Genomic DNA, 20,161 nt, shown 5'->3' on the forward strand with positions numbered 1-20,161 from the left:
ACACACACACACACGCACTATACTTCAGTTAACAAGAACAGTTAGCCAGAAGCAGAACTACAGAAGCCAAAAAGCAGTCGGTACATTTACAAGCTTTCCCAGACCTTGTGGACTTCGTTGTGTTTTGGCAGGTAGAATCCCTGTCCCCATGCTGAATTTTATGGCCTGAATGGCACTTCCATTATGGAGTCAGTTGGACTAAGATCTGGGGTCTCGCCATGTGTTGCTAAGTAGGGCTCATTCTGGGACTGCAGGTTTCAGATGGGTGTGAGCTTCTGTGCTGTGGGTACTGGGGATCAGTGTTCTTTGCTGCTGATGGATTTCTCTGGCTCCTGGAGTTTGAGAGTTTTTACTATTGGTGTATGTATGGAATGTGTCTGAGGGCTTCTGGAGGTCAGAGGGCAACTTTTGGCCATCAGTTCTCTCCTTCCATGGTGGGAGACACGGAGCTCAAGTTGCCAGTTGTGTACCACAAACATTTTTTTTTTTTTTTTTTTTTTTTACTGCTGAGGGATCTTGGTGGCCCCTGTAAGGTTTTTTTTTCTTCAGTTTCCATGTATATTGGGGGAAGTGGGAAAGAGACACGAACAAGGGGAGGAGTCTTATTCCTTTCATCTCCCTCCAAATTCCAGAGCTTCTGTAAAACCCTGCCTTATTTCTAGAGAACATCAACTCCCCATATTGAAACAGGCATTTCGTTCAATAGTGTTCACTTACCCACAGTTTTCAAGGTCTGATATGCTTTACACCAAAGAGTGTTTGGAATTTGATCTGGCAATAAGTTTAAACGTCCTGTGCTAATCACACTTTTCTTAGAACAGACCTATCCCACTGGGGAAATGGCTTACTAGTAAGAGCACTTGCGGCATTACCGAGAACGCGGGTTCCCAGCACCCCCAAACTTGGCGGCCTACAACGGCCTGTGACTCTATTTGCAAGTGATCTGACACTGGTGGCCTCCTGCATGAATCATTCATACATACATACACACCTGTCCAATGGTCATTGTTACTCCTCAAAGGTCAACCGTGGTCCTTGGAATTCTTGTCTCGACCCCAATTACCTTTATTAGCTCAAACAAGGACGTTAAAGCAGCCTTTCTAAATTGCACTGTATCTTCGGGGTCCTGGGGTACCCTTCCCAGGCTCCACTGCAGGAGCCAAGGGAAGTCAGGCTGCGGCTGGGGGAGGGGAGGGGACAACACACACGACCGGGCGACGACAGCACCGGGGTAGACTGGTCCTCCCTGTCCTTGATCCAGCTGTTGAGACCGCTAAATTGTTTGCAACCTCGCCTTTCCCCGAATTTCAAAATCGAAAACAGGAAAGTGAAGGAAGCCAAACCAAACCAAACCAAAAAATCAACAAAGAAAAACAAAGTTGGGTGTGGTGGCGTAGCACCGGAATACCCGTACCTGAGAGGCAGAGATGGGGATTGCCGCAAGCCCGAGGCGTGTCAGCCGTACACAGCTAGTTCCTGTCTCAAAAAGAACCCCCAAAAAAACAAAATCCAGGGGTTGGGGATTTAGCTCAGTGGTAGAGCGCTTGCCTAGGAAGCGCAAGGCCCTGGGTTCGGTCCCCAGCTCCGAAAAAAAGAACCAAAAAAAAAAAAAAAACCAAAATCCAAAACCAGCCAAGGACCCCACAAACAAATAAAAAAAACCCTGAAGTAAACAAATGCTCAAAATACCCGGATGTATAAGGTGGCGGCGGGGAGAGGAGGAGGGAGGGAAGAGGAAGGGGGAGGTGTGGCTGTTGGTGGAGTGATGGCCTCGATGCGCATGCGTATTTAGAAGGAGTAGCCAACATCGCGTGGCGATTGGACGAGAGGAGGACCCGCCCCTTCGCACTGATGCGTGTGCGCATGCTCCGCGCCAGCTTCTAGTATTTTCGAGAGTGACGTCGCTGCGGACTTCAGTTCGCATCCGGACTTCGTCGGTGAAGGTTCCTCTGCTGTTTTGTCGGTTGGAACGGGAACCTCGCCCGCTTAGGGTCCTGGTCACAGAGAAAGGTGCCCGCTAGGCCTCTCTCGCCCTTGCGAGCGCTTCATCAGTTTAAGGTGAGTGAGGCCGCGCGGTCGGGCCTGGGCTTGCGCTTGTTTTTTCGCGCATGCGCACTGGGCACTGCGCAATCCGCCTCTGCGACTGACCTACCTTTTTGCTGTAGTCCCTAGACGTCGTTGCGTTCGCGGACGGAACCCCGATCTGAGAAGGAAGTCATGTCTTCGGCCGCCGTGTCCAAGTATGTGAACGACATGTGGCCCGGCTCTCCGCAGGAGAAAGCCTCGCCGTCCACCTCGGGCTCGGGCCGCTCCAGCCGCCTGTCTTCGCGCTCCCGCAGCCGCTCTTCGTCCCGCAGCTCCAGACCCCACTCCCGCAGCTCCAGCCGCTCGTCCTCGCGGAGCCATAGCCGGCCGCGGAGGAGCAGACGGTCCCGATCCCGATCCCGGTCCCGCAGGCGCCACCAGCGCAAGTACCGGCGATACTCGCGGTCGTACTCACGCAGCCGATCGCGGTCCCGCGGCCACCGCTACTACCGAGACAGCCGTTACGAGCAGCCGCGGAGGTACTACCAGTCGCCGTCGCCCTACCGGTCCCGGAGCAGGTCGCGCTCCCGTGGGAGGTCCCATCACCGGAGGTCGTACTACGCGATCACTCGAGGGCGGCGCTACTATGGCTTCGGCCGAACCGTGTACCCGGAGGATCGCCCCAGGTGGCGGGAAAGATCCAGGACCAGGTCGCGCAGCAGGAGCAGAACCCCTTTTCGCCTGAGTGAGAAAGGTGGGTCTTGGTGTCTGGTTGATGTTTGTTCAATCTGGGGATCGAACTATGGACGCTTATTGACCCACCTTCTTTGTCCCTCCTTACAGTTAACTTCCTCAGCCTGGTGTGAGTCAGCCCGGGAGTCAGGTGGTTGAGCAGTTTAGCTTGGATTTCATAAGACTAAGCCCAGGGTGTCTTAACATGTAGGCGTGTGTTAATCTTGGTGCCCGAAATCTTTCTCTTGAAGGGAAACGAGTTTTAGTTGGTTGGTGATTAGGTAGAATGTAATCAATCTCTCACTTTCATATGTCCTTTCACCTTGTGAGTAAAGTCCACACCGGATATGGTGGTGCAGTAATCTGAACTAAAGTCCTTTTATGGCTTTGGTGGCCAAAAGTGAAGAGTCTTACTCTTTCCAACTAGCTGGCTGAGGTCAAAGCAAGTTCTTTTTTTTTTTTTTTTCCTTATTTCTTTTTTCAGAGCTGGGGACCGAACCCAGGGCCTTGCGCTTCCTAGGCAAGCGCTCTACCACTGAGCTAAATCCCCAACCCCAAAGCACATTCTTTTTACGAGCAGCCACTTAGTTGATTAATTTGGCCTTAAGGAAACTTAGAAGGATAATGAATGTTTTACTGCCCTTAGATCGAATGGAGCTGCTAGAAATAGCAAAAGCCAACGCAGCAAAAGCTCTAGGAACAGCCAACTTTGACCTGCCAGCAAGTCTCCGTGCCAAGGAAGCAAGCCAGGGAGCTGTTTCCTGCAGTGGGCCAAAGACGGAGGTAAGTCCATTCAGAAAGCTGCTGCCGGCTGTTAGTACCCTGTGCAGTGTACCATAGACAGCCCTCCTGGGGCGTCTTTGTGTTATTTGTCCAGAACAAAACCTTAATCTGACAAGTATCAGAGTCTCTCCCAGGAAACTGGGAGACGATGAACAAAACCTTAATCTGACAAGTATCAGAGAATCTCTCCCAGGAAACTGGGAGATGATGAACTTCTTTCATTTTGACACTTGGTTTGTTTTTTCCACAACTGTAAAAACAGTATGTTACTGGTAATACTTTTTCTCTCTCTGTCTAGTCTTTAGAGACTGGAGTGTTCTCTCAGTAGTTTTCATGTACACCATTATGTTCCCAAAAGTCTGTGCTCAGCATACAGTATAGTTTATCTGCTTTATTTCTGTCTTATAGAAATCATGAATGTGGTCTCCAGACAATGATGAAGAAAATCTGTTGGTAATTGATCATGGGTTCAAGTGTCAGAATTTACGTTTACAGAATAAAGCTTAGTCTTTGTTGAAGGTAGTCCATGTGCATGCTAGAGTTTTGGGCTAGGGACTATGTGTGTAAGGCAGTTTGACAGCTCAGCCTAGAAGCACTGTCATGGTGGGGCATCGGTGAATTAGACATCCCTCACATAATATATGCAATATATTCCAGATGTTTTGAGAGATTACAGAAGAAGAGGCCTGCTTCACTTGCAGATAAGTTTATTACAATTCTCCAGAACTACAGAGGATGTGCACTGGCACCTCGCATTGTATTTATAGGTTAATTTTTCATGTGTGAAACCTTGATCTTAAGATTTTGGGCTGGGATGTAACTCAGTTTGTAGAGAGCCTGTCGAGGGTGCAGTAACACTGGGGGTTAGTTCCCAGCACTGATAACTGGGTTTAGTACCCCATACCTGTGATCCCCAGCAGTTGGGAGACTGTCCTTGGACAGCTAGGGGATAGATACAAGAGATGTGGTCTCAGAAAACCACTTTATAGAAATGTAAGGTTAAAAAGATAACAGAATAATGGAGATAGTTTGTCTGTTGCTGAGATCTCAGGGGCTGTATAGTGTTTGCTCAGGCAAGTGCCCAAGAGGGGCGCCTTGATGAATGAATTACAAATGCTTCAGTTCTTTGACAAACATTTTTTATTGTACTTACTCAGAATGAGTTGTATCTACAACAGGAATCTGGTATTCATGGGGAACTGTGTCTCCTAAGTCAATCTTGCTAAGTGGAAAACAGATTTGTTGATTAGTGCATTAACTGTGACAATAGGTGGAATTTGGTACGTGTATCTACAGCTACATTTGTGTACACTTGGGCTTTTTATACAGTATTCAAAAAACTAAGGCTGTGTTCAAAATTCTCTTCCTCTTTAGCATTCAGAAAAGCAGACTGAAGTGGGAACTAAAAATGCCAGTGAGAAATCTGCTGCTGCACAGAGAAACATAGCGTTCAGCTCTAATGTAAGTGAACCTAAACCTTATTCTTGAAAATTGGGTTGGGGGATTATGGTGCGTGTGTGCGTGCGTGCGTGTGTACGTGCATACCTCTGTGAGGTTGACTTGAGTTTAACTGTCTTACAGAATTCTGTAGCAAAGCCTCTAGAGAAAACAACGAAAGCTGCTGTTGAAGAGACGTCATCAGGATCACCAAAAATAGATAAGAAAAAAAGTCCTTATGGACTGTGGATACCTGTCTAAAGGAAAACTAAGGGGTTGCCTAAAACTGCACTTTACTGAGGGGTTCGTGTCCAGCATCAGCTCACCTGCCTGAGTAATCTCAGCAGTAAATGTGATTGAAATCCATTACAGAAAGAGGCTTAATGGTGCCGTGTTCATGGGTGAGGTTTCTCTTGAAGATGTGAGGATACAGATGACCCAGAGAATTGCATACAGGTGGGGATCTTGTACATACCTGTAAGTATTGTATAGTATCGCTTATATACAAAGGTGAATTTTTATAAAGACACAGTTGCAAACTGTATTTTGTATATTTGTTAATAAACTTTTTGTCTTGATTTTTATGGATATGGAATGTGTCTGTCTACATCTGAAGAAGAAACCCTTTCTGAAAACAGACAATACAGGATTTATGAATTCATACTTTGAGTTTGTGTGGTGTGTCTTTTTAAGATGTGTATCCCCTCAGGGTTGGTATTTGGGACACCCATTAGAAATCTCTTTACCGGGCTGGAGAGATGGCTCGGCAGTTAAGCGCACCTGACTGCTCTTCCAGAGGTCATGAGTTCAGTTTCCCAGCAACCACATGGTGACTCACAATCATCTGTTAAGAGATCCGATGCCCTCTTCTGGTGTATCTGAAGACAGCTACAGTGTACTTATATATAATAAATAAATCTTTAAAAAAAATGCGTTTTAAAAAAAAGCTCTTTACTGGGGCTAGAGAGATGGCTCAGTGGTTAAGAGCACTGACTACTCTTCCAGAGGTGCGCAGTTCAATTCCCAGCAACCACATGGTGGCTCACAACCATCTGTAATGAGATCTGACCTCTTCTGTTATGTCTGAGAACAGCTACAGTGTACTCATAAATAAAAAAAAATTAAAAAAAAAATCTCTTTACCATCTGTAATTCCAGTTCTAAGGTATCCAACATCATCTTGTTCCACAGGATGTACTGACATAACATGTGGGTAAACTTCATACACATAAATCCTTGGAATAAAAAGAGTGACCTTAAAAAGACTACATTAGTTAGGAATGGTTAATTCCAGCACTTGGGGCAAGTAACAAGTAGATCTGTAAGGTTTAGGGCCAGCCTGGTCTACATCGCAGGTTCTAGGACAATGAGACTTAAAACACAAACCCCTCTAGTTACCAGTATCAAGATTCTCATGTTTCACAAATTAATAGCTTCTACTTGCCTGCATGTTGAAAGCTCCCATTATCCTGTTTGGGAATTTGCCAGTAAATAATTCGTTAAGGCTTTAAAGAGGGTACAAATCAACCAAAGATTAAGGAGAAGTTAGAATCAAGCTTGTCAGGATTTGCAGTGCTAGGGCACTGGGAGGTTCACCCAAAAGAGCAGGAAACCCTTTCCATCACAGGCACAATTATGTCATGACCATGGGCTGAGAAACTCAGTCTCCATCTCTGCTCCCTTTTACAGTTACAACATACTAAGGTGAGTTCTTCAGGCAAGAGGACCCTACCCCTCTACACTGAGCTGTGTCCAGAGTACTGTGAATAACGATATTCCTTACTGGGCAGAAAAACTTGCTGAACTTTGCCAGAAAATGAGGATGGTAGAGCCCTGCTTTCTATTTGATTTTTCCAGCAAATCAGCCAGTGTCTATTTAATCATGACATTGTTACTACAATTTGTAGTATGACTAGCAGCATCTGTCTTCCAAGTGGGCTGGGGTACAGCTCAGTAGAATACTTGTCTAGCGTGCTCTGCCCTGAGTTTCTGTGAACCCAGCACCAGTAACTGTATCTTAGCACTTCTGAAGGCACTTCAGGTCAAACAAGGAGTTTAAGGCAAAAAAAAAAGTTCTTTCGGATTTTACTGTTTTGAGTGAGGATATACACTCTCTGTGGACCAGGCTGGTCTTGAATTCCTGGCTTTCAGATCCTCCTGCCTCTGCTGCCCTTGTGCTGCTAGTAAAGGTATGAGCCACCATGTCTGGGTCAGAAGACCACCCTTTCAAAAAGTATGGGTAGCAAGAATGTTCTTAATCACTGGCATGCAATTGGACATCATCCTTGAAAAAATGGAAGTTTAAATATCTAGTGATATAGATGTGTATTCCTGGCCACAGTAGTTTTCTTTACCCACTTTTAGGTAGCAGTGAATAGAACCTGTTGCTACCCAGTGAGTTTCACATCTAGGTTAATGAGACAAGAGGTTTCCTGTACAGCCTTGGATGTCCAGGCTTGCCTCTAACCCCTCAGGTTCTGGTATTAAATGAGTGGACCACAGTACCATGTTGGGAGCGATGCCCTTGAAGCCCTCCATTGTTGACGTTAGAATTAAGTATGACTAGGTTCATGGAAAATCCCCAGCCAGGTGCAGAAGACTAATACAAATCTGGTGGTCAAGAATAATAATCATATGATAAAGATACCCAATGTGATGACCTGTAACCTTTCTGAAAAACCAACATCCTGCTGACTAATAGATATGACAAACCTGTGACCTTTCTGACAACCTGTCAACATCAGTCTACTCCCTGACCACATGAATATTGTGTCCTTGGCCTTCGTAAATGTTTCTTACTTCCCCCCTCTCTCTGTTACCCATGTTATGGTATAAATTCAGCCTTGCGAAAAAATAAAGTTGTCGCCTTGATCAGACTCTTGTCTTGGCATCCTTCTTCGTGTCCCTTGTCCCCCATTCTCTTCCAGGTACCTTCAGACCCTTTGTTTACAGTACCAGATGAGATTTTTTTTTTTTTTTTCCAGAGCTGAGGACCGAACCCAGGGCCTTGTGCTTGCTAGGCAAGTGCTCTACCACTGAGCTAAATCCCCAACCCTGAGATTTTGTTTTTTAAAGGAACAAATGAATTGGAGATGTAGTCTAGTTGGTAAATATCCAACAAGGTATAGAGCATGTGTGGGGGTACAGGTCTATTATCCCAGAACTCAGGAGGTGGCAGGCAGGCAGGATCAGAAAATGATTAGCTGAGGCTAATGAGGGCACAGATATTTAATCCCAGCAGAGGGAGGAGGATCTTTGAGCTCAAGGCCAAGATCTTCAGTTCAGGACAGACAGGACTATATAGTGAGACTTCAGAAACAAAGATACCAAAAGAACGTTGATTGAGTGAATGACATGGCAACTAAAGATGGTGGCAGGTTTGTCAATAAAGGTACATTCAGTATATGCTAGTTTACATATAAAATACAACTATAGAGATTACAATACAGACATAAGATAGTCATAGGGTTGGAGATAGCTCAGTGGCCAAGCATGGGCTGCTCTTGTAAGAGGCTCCAAGTCTGGCTCCTGACACACCGTGTTTACCAACTGCCTGAGATTTTAGTACTAGGAGATTCAAGGTCTGGCCGCTGCATTGAAATGCACAAGACACAGACACATGAGTAAAATAAGTTTTGGGGCACTGGCTGATGGGCTGTTTCGAAAGCAAGATGGTTCCATTCCCAGAGCCTACTTGGTGGCTCAGGACCACCATAACTAGTTTCAGGGGATCCAACACCCTCATCTGACCTCTCAGGGCACCAGGCTGCAATGCAGGTGGGGCATATACATATTCCGGCAAAACACCCATACGTACAAAAATTAGGCTGTGACTTCCTCACTTAGAGGCACGTATAGCCTTCCCAGTCATTTGTGGGGATTTTCTGTGCTACTTAGACTCAACTCACACGCACCAGTTCTAGCCAAGTAACTCATTCCCTTTTTTCCAGAGACAGGGTTTTTCTGTGTAGCTGTGTCCTAGAACTCACTTTGTAGACCAGGCTGGCCTTGACCTCAGAGATCATCTTGCCTTTGCCTTCCGAGTGCGAGGATTAAAGGCATGTGCCACCATTGCCCAACTGCTTTTATTTTTGAGACATAGTCTCAATGTGTCACTTGGCCTAGAACTCACTGGGTAGAACCGACTGAGCTGTAACTCGCAGGATTTAAAGGTGAGAGCCACCATGCCCCATTTGAAGGAACTCTGGCCAGCTCTAGTATGGTGAACATGGCTGTGGCAAGCCTTGTCCTCCCCATTCTCACTGTCTTGCATAAAAACATTAGATTACATTTCTCAAACTGGCCATCAAGGTCTACTACATGGCCACTTCCTCTTCCTGAGGCTGACCACCACAGTCCAGTTATCAAAATCTTAGTACAGCAATCAAAAGCCTCCTTTGGCTACCCTAATTAACATGCCCAATTAAAATGAAAGACTTCATCCTAACAGGGGACTTCCCCCTTTATAAATCACCATTTAATCCCTCCCCTGTCCTCACCAGGACAAATAATCTCTTACCCTTCTCCCTTGCCTTTCTCCTCTTTGTACCCTTTCTTGTCTCCTACTTGTCCTGTCTTTTGTCACCCATCCCTGCCCTCTGTCCTTTTAGGACAAATAAATCTCCTTTATGCTAAGAACTTGGTCTTGGGGGATCCTGAGCTGAGACTTTCCTATGGTAGCTTGCGTTTAACTTAAATATTTCGTGGGGCTTTAATTTTTTTTCTTTTCTTTTATTTCTTTCTTTCTTTCTTTTTTTTTTTTTTTCGGAGCTGGGGACTGAACCCAGGGCCTTGCGCTTGCTAGGCAAGCGCTCTACCACTGAGCTAAATCCCCAACCCCCTAATTTTTTAAAACTTGTTTTTGAAGGGCAAGCCAAGTTTTACTGAGCTTGAAAAGTAGCTCCCTATAGGGGAGGCGGACTCAAAAGAGTTGCCCGTAATTTGCATTTTTCTTGTCAGCGTTTAAGCTTTTAATTTAGATATCCCACGAAATAAAGGGTCGTTCTTATAGCACTGGCTAGTCTAGAAGTCACTGTGTAGCCTTGGCAAGCCTCATAGTTGGTATTCTCCTGCCTCTACCAGCTGGGATGCTAAGAGCATGCCACCACAACTGATTTGTACCCAGACATTTTTACAATCGGGGGATGGCTTTTTCATTTCTACATCTAATTAGTTGTCGACTTAGAACAGAACACGTTTCATTTCATATATCCCTGTCCAATTCCTGAGTTATCTTAGTGACGTCAGTAGTTACTGTAGTACTGGAATATGAGAGTGAACAATATGGAGCTGGCCCTGTTCTTCTGCAGTTAGTAACATCAGAAAATTATCTACTCTATGGAAGGGACTTAATGCGATTGAAACTCAAGAGAGACAAGGTTTTTTTAGAGCTGGTGACAGGATACTCAGTCGCCAATCAGCCATTCCATTCTAAGTGACAGGTTCTGAGCACTTCCTCACCCTTGTCGCCCCGCCCCCGTCCCGGGTTATTTGCGCCTGCGCATGGCCACACCTCGCGGTAGCCCCACTCACTTAAAGGAGCGTGACAGGCGGGAAGAAACTGACGCCACGCGGGAGGGCCTGACTAATGGCAGCGGGCCAGAGGCCGCCGGAAGTGTTCAGTGTTGTTGACGGAAGTGGAGGAGGCTGTAATGGCGGCTGTGACTGAAGTTGTGGTGAGTACCTCCGGCTTCGCGTAGGTGTTAGTCTGGGAGACGCCGGGGCGGGGAGACATGGGGCGAATCCCGGTGCGGCTACCGGGGAGGCCGGGGTGTCGGGCCCAGGCCCGAGGCGTGGCTGTCGGGGGACGTCGAGCCTGAAGCCGGGTATGACCGCAGGTACCCGCGGACGGCGCGGAAGCCAGGCCCTTGGCGGCCGAGGAGCTGGCGGCGCAGAAGCGAGAGCAGAGACTGCGCAAGTTCCGTGAGCTGCATCTGAAGCGGGTGAGTGGCGGGGACACGGGCCAGGCCGGGCGCGGGGCTGGAGGAGGAAGGCGCCCCAGATCTCAGAACGGGGCGTTCCCGGGACCAGATCTCCAGATGGTCAGGACTCAGGTTGAGATCTCTTTGACACAGGTCAAAAGCCACACCCGCTTGCTCTACCCGGTCCCACCCACAAGACTGGGTGTATGTCAGGTTAGGTGTTCCCTCTTGTTCCATGATGCTTCCTTTTCATCTAGGTAAATATTTAGTTAGAAACAGGAAGGAACTTCTTATTCTTAGTAAGACCTTTCTCACCTTAAAAAGAGTGAGCACACACTTTCCCTCTTTCCTGAGTTCAGACTCAATAACTTATTTTCCGTTCCTTGTTTGGATACCCACTCAAATCCAAAGCATGGCTGCCCAGACACTCTGGACATTGACATTCTTTATGTGAAGACAGCTTCCTCTCCCTTCCTTCCCCATGTGACAACTTGCCCATTTGACCCTTTTGCTGAACCTGCTTGTTTTTCTTGTAATGTAATTGATAAGGCATGGCTGTATTTTCTCAGTGTCTCCCTTCTAGCTCCTGCCAAGATTCCCAGCCCTCTTCACTTGCTTTTTGTCTTGAACTTGTCTTGAAAAACTTGAATAAAGTTTTTCTTGGGTTGTCGAGATGACTCAGTGTTTAGAGCCCTGGTACAAGCCTGACCACCTGAGTGGGATCCCTGAAACTCAGGTCAAAGTGGAAGGAGACAACTGACTTCGCAGGGTTATCCACAGAGCTCTCCACTAGGCTGAGGCATGCACGTGCACACACAAATAAGATGTATTTGTTTTTCTATGTATATGTGCTCAGGTGTCATGGAGTGTATGTAGATGGCAGAGGACAACAGGAGTAAATTGGTTTTCTCCTTCTGTAATGTGGGTTCCGGGGATTGAAGTCATCTGGCTATGTGGCAGTCACCCTTAACTATTGAACCATTTTGCTAGCTCAAAAGAGCTTTTTTTTAAAAAAAAGATTTATTTATTATATATGAGTACACTGTAGCTGTCTCCAGACACACCAGAAGAGGGCATCAGATCTCATTACAGATAGATGGTTGTGAGCCACCATGTGGTTGGTGGGAATTGAACTCAGGACCTTTGGAAGAGCAGTTAGTGCTCCTAACCACTGAGCCATCTCTCCAGTCCCCAGAACTAATTTTTTTTTTTAAAATGGCCTTTGAGCCTCCAAGAATATAAAACAAAACAAACAAATGAACCAGCACATCTCTGAAAATTTACATTGTAAACAGTGGTTCTCAACCTTCTTCATGCTTTGCTGTTGTAAATATCTGGTATGTAGGATATCTGATGTGTGACCCTTGTGGGGGTCACAGCCCACAGGTTGAGAACCGCTGTTCTATCTGCTGGGGATAGACCAGTGGGTCAAGCACTTGCTGCAAAAGACACCAAGAACCCACATACATGCTGGGTGGGCGTGGTGCCTGCCTCTAATCCTAGCACTGTGGAGGCAGAGACAGGATCTCTGGAGCAAGCTGAGCAATCAGCCAGACTAGCAAAACACTGAGTTCTGAGTTCAAGTGACCATCTTTGCCTCAATATCTAAGGAAGAGATCAATTGAGCAATACACCCAACATGTCTTAGCCTTCACATGCATGTACACTGCACACGTGTGTCCATGCACATGTGAACATCCACAACACACAGTAAAGAAATATTCAAAGCCAGTCTTCACATGCTACGCAAAAAACCAATCCCACAAGTATTTTTCTAGAAAAAGTTAACGTAGTAAGTCATGTGCTTAGATGTTGCTTATAAAGGGAATGTTTGCAGACCGTGTGCCTGGAGCTTTGGAGCTCGTCTTCCTGATCAGACATCATCAGTCCGTGGCCTGCCTACATTCTATTTAACCTAACGTGCTCTCGGGCTTAAAGTTGCCATTTCTGGCTTGGCAAGTTTATAGACTTCTTGACTACATAGGGAGATGGAGATTGAGGCTAGCCTAGAGTACATTATGCTAATTTTACAGCATTAATGTTTATCTGATTGAGAGCTCTTTACTTCCTGGGTGGATGTCCCTTCCTTTCCCTTGTCCTGGAGTAACAGTTTAGAGATTAACAGGCATGAAAGCACTCCAAATCCAAACTGAGGTTTTTGGTTTTTGGGTTTTTTTAAACTGTGTTAAAAGGAGACCGTCTTTCAGGCTGGTGAGATGATGCTCAGTGAGTGGATAGATAGCACTTGCTGTGAGAAGACTGAGGACCTAAGTTTGGTCCCCAGAACCCACATGGTGGAAGAAGAGAGCTGTGGCCTGGGAGCTGACCTCTGACCTGCACAGAAACTACGAGGCACAAAAACACTACAGGAACAAAATACACTCATAAAAATCTGTGATTGCTACTGTACCATGGTGGGGTGCAGTGAGGGCGCTTTGACAACCTTTATTCTGAACCCTTTATGCAAGGGACCACCCAACCGAATGGGCAGGGGTGACGTAGCCCTGGGACTCTGAACACCAGCTCAGCAGCACAGCATCTCATTCTCTTTTTTTTTTTTTTCATTCTCTTTTAAACCTCAGTCGGTTCCCTGCTTAGTTTAGCTCACTTGCTGGGCTTTACTGCCTGCAGGGTAAGTGGGGTCCCTTAGTCACTGCAAATAAGACAGGGTCCTTCTCCTGCTTTATCAGATGGCCTGTTCTCTTACGGTTTTAGAATGAAGCTCGTAAGTTAAATCACCAGGAAGTTGTGGAAGAAGACAAAAGACTTAAGCTGCCTGCTAACTGGGAAGCCAAGAAAGCACGTCTGGAGTGGGAACTCCAGGAAGAAGAAAAGAAGAAGGTTTGGAAGCCTCTGCCCCTCCCTTCACTGAGACAGGAGAGCTGGTAGCTGAGTAGGTGGAGAGGCCACTTACCTAAGGGAACCTTTCTCTGCTTGTCTGTAGGACAAGCACCATAATGGCTACTTGAATGAACTAGGGGTTCTGTGAATTAACATCTGCAAAGCATTTAAAAAGGACTCCTGCTCGGTTCTGTTGATTTTATTACATTTTTATTTTGTATGTGTGTGGGCACAAGAGTGGAGGTCAGAGGACAACCTAGAGGGTCAGTTCTCCTCCACCATGTGCCTCCTGATAAGAGCACTCAGGTGCTTGGCAGCAAACACCTGTATCCCTTGAGCTACCTTGATGGCCTTACTTGACACTTTGATAGAGTCTTTGTTCATTTAAGAAAGGTCAGATGGGTAAGCGTGGTGTGTCACACCTACAGTTCCAGCACTTGGGAAGCTGAGGTGGGAGAATTGCTTTGAGTTTGAGGTCAGCTCAAAAAAAACAAAAAGTGGGAATGCATGCTGTGTGGCAGGGTGGGTGGTGCGGTGGGTAGCGCTGCCTGTCCTTTCAGGAGTGTGCAGCTCGAGGGGAAGACTACGAGAAGGTGAAACTGCTGGAGATCAGTGCGGAGGACGCTGAGAGGTGGGAGAGGAGGAAGAAGAAGAAGAACCCTGACTTGGGGTTTTCAGGTACAGCTGGCCTGGCTGACCTCTGCTTTACTGTGTGGGCCTGTTGGACCAAGGCTTCTGCTTTAGTGAGAGCGCATGCCCACTGACCTTCATGGAATATTCTTGGAGGCCAAGGAGAACCCGGGGCTTCCTGTCAATCTGCTGGCTGTGTTGGCCCTTAGTGTAAAGTTAGCCTTTGCTGTTGCAGCCATTTTGTTCCTTAGGCTTATTCTGTAGCCCAGGCAGTCTGCAGACTCAGGACCCTCCTGCCTCTGCCTCCTGAGTGGGGGCTCACAGGGATGTGCCACCACCCCTGACAGAATTAGCCCGTCCTCTTGTCAGCCTGTTGGGCAGAGGCTGTGCTTAGGATAGTGCCACCACCCCTGACAGAATTAGCCCGTCCTCTTGTCAGCCTGTTGGGCAGAGGCTGTGCTTAGGATAGTGCCCTGTGCAGGTGCGACAGTTTTGAGTTTTCTTTTATAACGAATGCCCAGATAAGGACGCCGATCGCCTCTGGCTTTCCTTTTGTTTAGATTATGCTGCTGCCCAATTGCGCCAGTATCACCGGCTGACCAAGCAGATCAAACCTGACATGGAAAGCTACGAGCGACAGAGAGAAAAGCAGTAAGTCCTCAGGCAGAGTGCAGAGCCGATCTGGGGAGGTGGGTGTGAGCACATTCCTAAAGACACATGCAAATACAAACGAGTTAAAGGGGTTATTTACTTATTTGAGACATTCCTACTCAGTGATTTGGGCTGTTCTTTTTTTTTTTTTTTTTTTTTTTTTGGTTCTTTTTTTCGGAGCTGGGGACCGAACCCAGGATTTGGGCTGTTCTTAAACTCACAGCAATTCTGCCTCAGTCTCCTGAGTGCTGGGATTATATGTGTTTGCTCAATTTAGTGGTGAAGTGAGTCTTATCATGGCTGTCTCTTGGTAACACTATTTCCTGTTCTGTCGTTGAACACCAGTTAGGCTCTGACTTTCTTGGAGATTTTCGGGTGCTGACACCAGGTCCCCAGAGCTGGGTGCCCTTGTAGGAGCTAATGCTTTGGAGCCAGGGCAGGTCAGCTCTGTAAAGGACCAGATGGTAAAGATTTGAATTTAAGGGGCTCAGGGCCCTTCACTCCCAGCTGTTCCCAGCTGTGGTATAAAGCACTATGTATGGCACCTGGGCAGGCTCCTGCCTTGTTGTTTTTGTTTGTTTCTCTTCGTAGCCCTGGCTCTCCTCAGGTCACCTGCCTCATTCTCCTGAGTACTGGGATCAAAGGTGTGCACCACCATGCCCAGCCAGGTTCTGTTTTGATCCAGAGAATCAAATCCATAACCGTAGAATCTCTCACACCCCCTTCCCTTCCCCTCCCATTCTTTGTGAGCCTTGAGAAGTCCTGTACATGATGGCCACTGTTCATGCATCTGAAGAAGGAAGCTGTTAGTTTGTGAGCCAGAGCTGCCTGGCTTATCGGCATGCTCACCCATCCTCTGTGAGCCTGCATTTTCTTTTCTTTCTCCTTTGCTGTGTAATAACTATATTTCTAGGTTGTCTCTCATTACCAGTGATAGTGTAGTTTGAAATTAGTACTCCTGTCTGACTGGAAATTCTTTCTTGCTGTCTTCTCAGTGGAGAAGATTTTTTCCCGACATCCAACAGTCTTCTCCATGGGACGCATGTGCCTTCCTCAGAGGAAATTGACAGAATGGTTTTAGATCTGGAAAAGCAGTAAGTACTCAGTAGAGAGCATGGGGTGCTCCGTACTTCATGAGAGACAGTGGGATGTGGATCTGAGGCCAATGCTCGCACAGCACTTGAAGAGCACAGCAGTGATACCAGCTCAATTTTGACCCCGTGTCTGATGGTTTTGAAGTTGGACAGCACATGCGGGTTGAGTCATAGCATTTGGAGTGAAATGGGAATATGGATGGAATCAGGGCTGGGGTGTCAAACTGTTATGTAGCAAAAGGCATAAGATAAACAACTTACACTCACTCACTCATGATTTAGGGATCTCGGTACATCGTCTTTGGGCCTGTAGCAGCCAGCACAATGGATCATCAGAAGTGCATGCTAGGAGGCCCAGTCACCCCATGAGGACTAGGAAGCCGATGGATTGGCAGGGAGGAGAGGTGGAGGCCTAATACTCCTTTCAAGGGCACACCTTAGGACCCAGCTTCCTCTTACTAAGCCCCACTTGTTAAAGGTTCCAGACCTTGTAGTAACCCTGTCAGCCAGGGACCAGGTCTTCAATATCAAGACCAATCCAAACTGTAGTAGTTATTAGGGTTTTATGTCTGTTTTAAACCGGCTTCATGTAGCCCAGCTGGGGTTGGAACTTCAGTTCTGCTGAGATTGTGTGTATTTTCACCTGGCCATATTATTTATTATATTTTAATTAATTGTGTTTTTTGAGATGTATACCAGGCTGGCCTCAAACTCAAAGATCCTCCTGCTTCTGCCTCCCAAGTGCCTGGCCATACTTATTTCTGACAGTGGGAATGCATTTGTGTTGGAAGGTGCAGTGGTTATGTACCACAGTCTGCACAGTATGTGTTATCCACAGATAGAACCGTCAGGGTGTTTCACCTCAAAGACGCGTCCTTGTCCCCACTTGTAGAGTGCATCGTTGCTCTTTAGAAACATTCTTTTTGTTTTGGAGTTTTGAGATGGCTCTCATTATGTAGCCTAGGCTAGTCTCCAATATATGGCCATCCTCCAGCCTCTGCCTCTCAGTTGCTCAATTTCTGGTGTGGGCCACCATGTAGATGTTCAGACGTGCCGGTGCAGAGTCTTTGTTTGTTGGATCTCATGGCTTACCCTGAGGTTCACTTAATTAATTAGTCTTCATCTGTAACTGATAAAGACTACCTCTACTTTTTTTTTTTTTATTACTTTTTTTTATTAACTTAAGTATTTCTTATTTACATTTCGAGTGTTATTCCCTTTCCCGGTTTCCGGGCCAACATCCCCCTAACCCCTCCTCCTCCCCTTCTTTGTGGGTGTTCCCCTCCCCATCTTCCCCCCATTGCCGCCCTCCCCCCAACAATCACGTTCACTGGGGGTTCAGTCTTAGCAGGACCCAGGGCTTCCCCTTCCACTGGTGATCTTACTAGGATATTCATTGCTACCTATGGGGTCAGAGTCCAGGGTCAGTCCATGTATAGTCCTTAGGTAGTGGCTTAGTCCCTGGAAGCTCTGGTTGCTTGGCATTGTTGTTCCTACCTCTACTTTTTATGTTCCCCCAAGGTGTTTATTGTGAACGCTGATTCTCTCCTGAACGTTTGGTCCATGTTTTATTAAGATCAGAGAAGAAGGCAGTTCAGACCAGAAGGTGGCTGTACGCCTTCAATCCTAGGGTTTGGGAGGCAGAGGCAGGTCGATCTTTGGGGTTAAGAATAAAGAAGAGGTCTGGGGAAGGGGATTCTGAACCTCATAACTCCCTTCTTCACCCAGAATTGAAAAGAGAGACAAATACAGCCGAAGACGTCCTTACAATGACGATGCCGACATCGACTACATTAATGAGAGGAACGCCAAGTTCAACAAGAAAGCAGAGAGGTTCTACGGGAAGTACACGGCTGAGATCAAGCAGAACCTGGAGAGAGGAACAGCTGTGTGAGCCTGCCCTCGGGAGCAGTACAGGAGCTGGGAAGGGGTTGGAGGTGGCCGCAGGCAAATTCAAACTCCCATGTGGGACTATTTCCTTTACTTACCCCTGCCTCCCCGAGGGCCTTCTGAAATAAATGTCTTTTCTCACCTCTCTTCAACATGCACATGTCCACATTTTCCTGCTTGGATAGACCATGTATTTCTTGTAGTGAGTGATGTTTTGTAAAAATCTAATTTGTATAAATCCTAATTATTATTTTTCTATGTATTTTAAATGTGCATGACCATATATCCTTGAATTACTGGGGCGTAGATGGTTGTGTACACAGTGCAGTCACTGCTGCTTTGAGTGTTCTTAGGAAGTAGAAGCTACAGTCGGGCTTTGGGGCTGTCCAGGAAAGGACTAGGAAGCAGAGGCTGTCAAGACAGATGCTCCTGGAGTTCTGGCACTGTCTTCCCGGGCTGGAGTCAGAGGCCATGGCTGTGAGCCTCTCACACTCTCTTTTTAAAGAACAATAAAGTGCTTTGGAATAGAGTCTGGAACAGTGTGTAATTTCAACATTGTGGGTACTTACACAAGTGCGGGAGCATTTGTTACACACGTCAGCTGAAGGGGCTGAGTGCCTACCTTTGCAGATCTTGTCTGCTCCACTGGGGATCTGAGGAACTGAAAGAACCGGGTGGACTACAGTCCAATGCAGACAACCTTACTTCAGTTTCAGTGTACTTTTACACACAAAGCAGTGATCCAAGGAAAGTTGTTTCAGTTCAGAAAAACAGGATCAGAAAAACGTACATAAATGCCAGTGAGCACATACTAAATATTTGGACAGCTTTTTCCTGGACCTCTCTTAGCACAGACCAATTTAAAAACAGTTGCCTGGCACGTATTACAGATGATGTCAGGGAAGGAATGAATGCTAGGCAGAAGGCCGTATGTATCCAGATCAAGGGTGCACAGGCCACACTGGGCTCTACTGTGTTTTGAGCTCAACAAGAATAAAAAGAAATTGAATCTAAATATTCGTCATAGGGGGCACAAAGTCATGAGGTTGCATCCAAGAACAATTCAGGGAACAATGCACCTGAGGTAGAAGTCCCTCTGTGGGTTGGGGATTTAGTTCAGTGGTAGAGCACTTGCCTAGCAAGCGCAAGGCCCTGGGTTCGGTCCCCAGCTCCGAAAAAAAGAAAAAAGAAAAAAAAAGTCTGTCTGCTTTTTTTCAGGTCTCCCTCACAGGTCCCAGGCATTGTTCACCATGAGTCATTCTTTTGACCATGTTCTCAGAGCTGAGGGTCAGCTCAGTCTCTGAAAAAGAAAGAGTTGGGGGCTGGAGGGATGGCTCAGTGTTAAGGGCACAGCAGAGAGGAACCTTCTCTCTGGACAGTTGCTATGACTTATTAAACTTTTTCTTTTGAAGATTTATTTATTCTACATAAGTACACTGCTGCTATCTTCAGAGACACCAGAAGAGGGCATCAGATCCCATTATAGATGGTTGTGAGCCACCATGTGGTTGCTGGGAATTGAACTCAGGACCTTTGGAAGAGCAGTCAGTGCTCTTAACCACTGAGCCATCTCTCCGGCCCAAATTTTGGTTTCTTTAAAAACCCAATTATATTATGTGAACATGCTTTTGTTTCAATCCCAGGTGTGGGGTGGGGCCGCGGGGCATGATTCTGCCATCTGCACAGAGTTCTTGTAATGATCGAAGACGGTGCTGATGATTTGTTCTTGTTAAAATTAACAGTGCTCCTCCCCCCCCCCGCTTTCCCTTTAGAGCTGCAGTGGGTGCTGCTGACCCTGACCTGTGAGCTGAAGGTGGTCTTGAATCCCTGATCCTTCCAAGTGCTAGGATTACAGGTGTGCACCACCATGCCCAGATTTACTTAGTGTGTGAGTGGAGGTCAGTCCTCACCTTCCATGGACGCCAGGCTAGCTGGCCTGAGCGCTCTGCCTCATCTTAGGCATGCCCGGATGACAGAAGGGATGTGCACTACTGTGTCTGGCCTTGCATGGGTTCTGGGGGTGCTGAGGTCTGCTCACTTCAATGGCAAAGAGCTTTCTCCACTGAGCCATCTCCCTAACTCCCTCCCTCAGCACCCTCCCTAGTGCGGTACTTTGAAGTCTTGTGATCCTCCTGCCTCTGCCTCTCCAATGCTGATG

At 46.8% G+C, this 20,161-nt stretch overlaps 2 protein-coding genes across 7 annotated transcripts; both read left to right on the top strand.

Moving 5' to 3' along the window:
- Positions 1 to 1,885: 1,885 nt before the first annotated feature.
- Positions 1,886 to 5,640, top strand: Rsrp1 (arginine and serine rich protein 1). 6 transcript variants are annotated; one of them, XR_005504497.2, is made up of 6 exons: positions 1,886 to 2,058; positions 2,166 to 2,779; positions 3,404 to 3,540; positions 3,949 to 3,993; positions 4,915 to 5,001; positions 5,122 to 5,184. XR_005504497.2 is itself a non-coding variant. In XM_063288067.1 (5 exons), exons 2-4 carry the CDS (start codon positions 2,218 to 2,220, stop codon positions 3,955 to 3,957), a joined length of 708 nt encoding a protein of 235 aa, XP_063144137.1. In that variant the 5' UTR covers positions 1,886 to 2,058; positions 2,166 to 2,217; the 3' UTR covers positions 3,958 to 3,993; positions 4,198 to 4,774. The 6 variants fall into 6 exon arrangements, 4 of the variants coding, with proteins under 4 accessions (XP_063144137.1, XP_063144135.1, XP_063144138.1 ...); XM_063288067.1 differs by lacking the exons at positions 4,915 to 5,001; positions 5,122 to 5,184 and adding an exon at positions 4,198 to 4,774; NM_001014193.2 differs by lacking the exon at positions 3,949 to 3,993 and having other exon boundaries at positions 1,901 to 2,058; positions 5,122 to 5,640.
- A 4,968-nt stretch (positions 5,641 to 10,608) lies between these two features.
- Positions 10,609 to 18,532, top strand: Syf2 (SYF2 pre-mRNA-splicing factor). The gene is made up of 7 exons (NM_133417.2): positions 10,609 to 10,651; positions 10,814 to 10,918; positions 13,613 to 13,738; positions 14,299 to 14,416; positions 14,929 to 15,019; positions 16,015 to 16,113; positions 17,842 to 18,532. Exons 1-7 carry the CDS (start codon positions 10,628 to 10,630, stop codon positions 18,005 to 18,007), a joined length of 729 nt encoding a protein of 242 aa, NP_596908.2. The 5' UTR covers positions 10,609 to 10,627; the 3' UTR covers positions 18,008 to 18,532.
- Positions 18,533 to 20,161: the final 1,629 nt, after the last annotated feature.

The sequence above is a fragment of the Rattus norvegicus genome, chromosome 5, assembly GCF_036323735.1.
Source record: "Rattus norvegicus strain BN/NHsdMcwi chromosome 5, GRCr8, whole genome shotgun sequence".
NCBI lineage: Eukaryota > Metazoa > Chordata > Mammalia > Rodentia > Muridae > Rattus > Rattus norvegicus.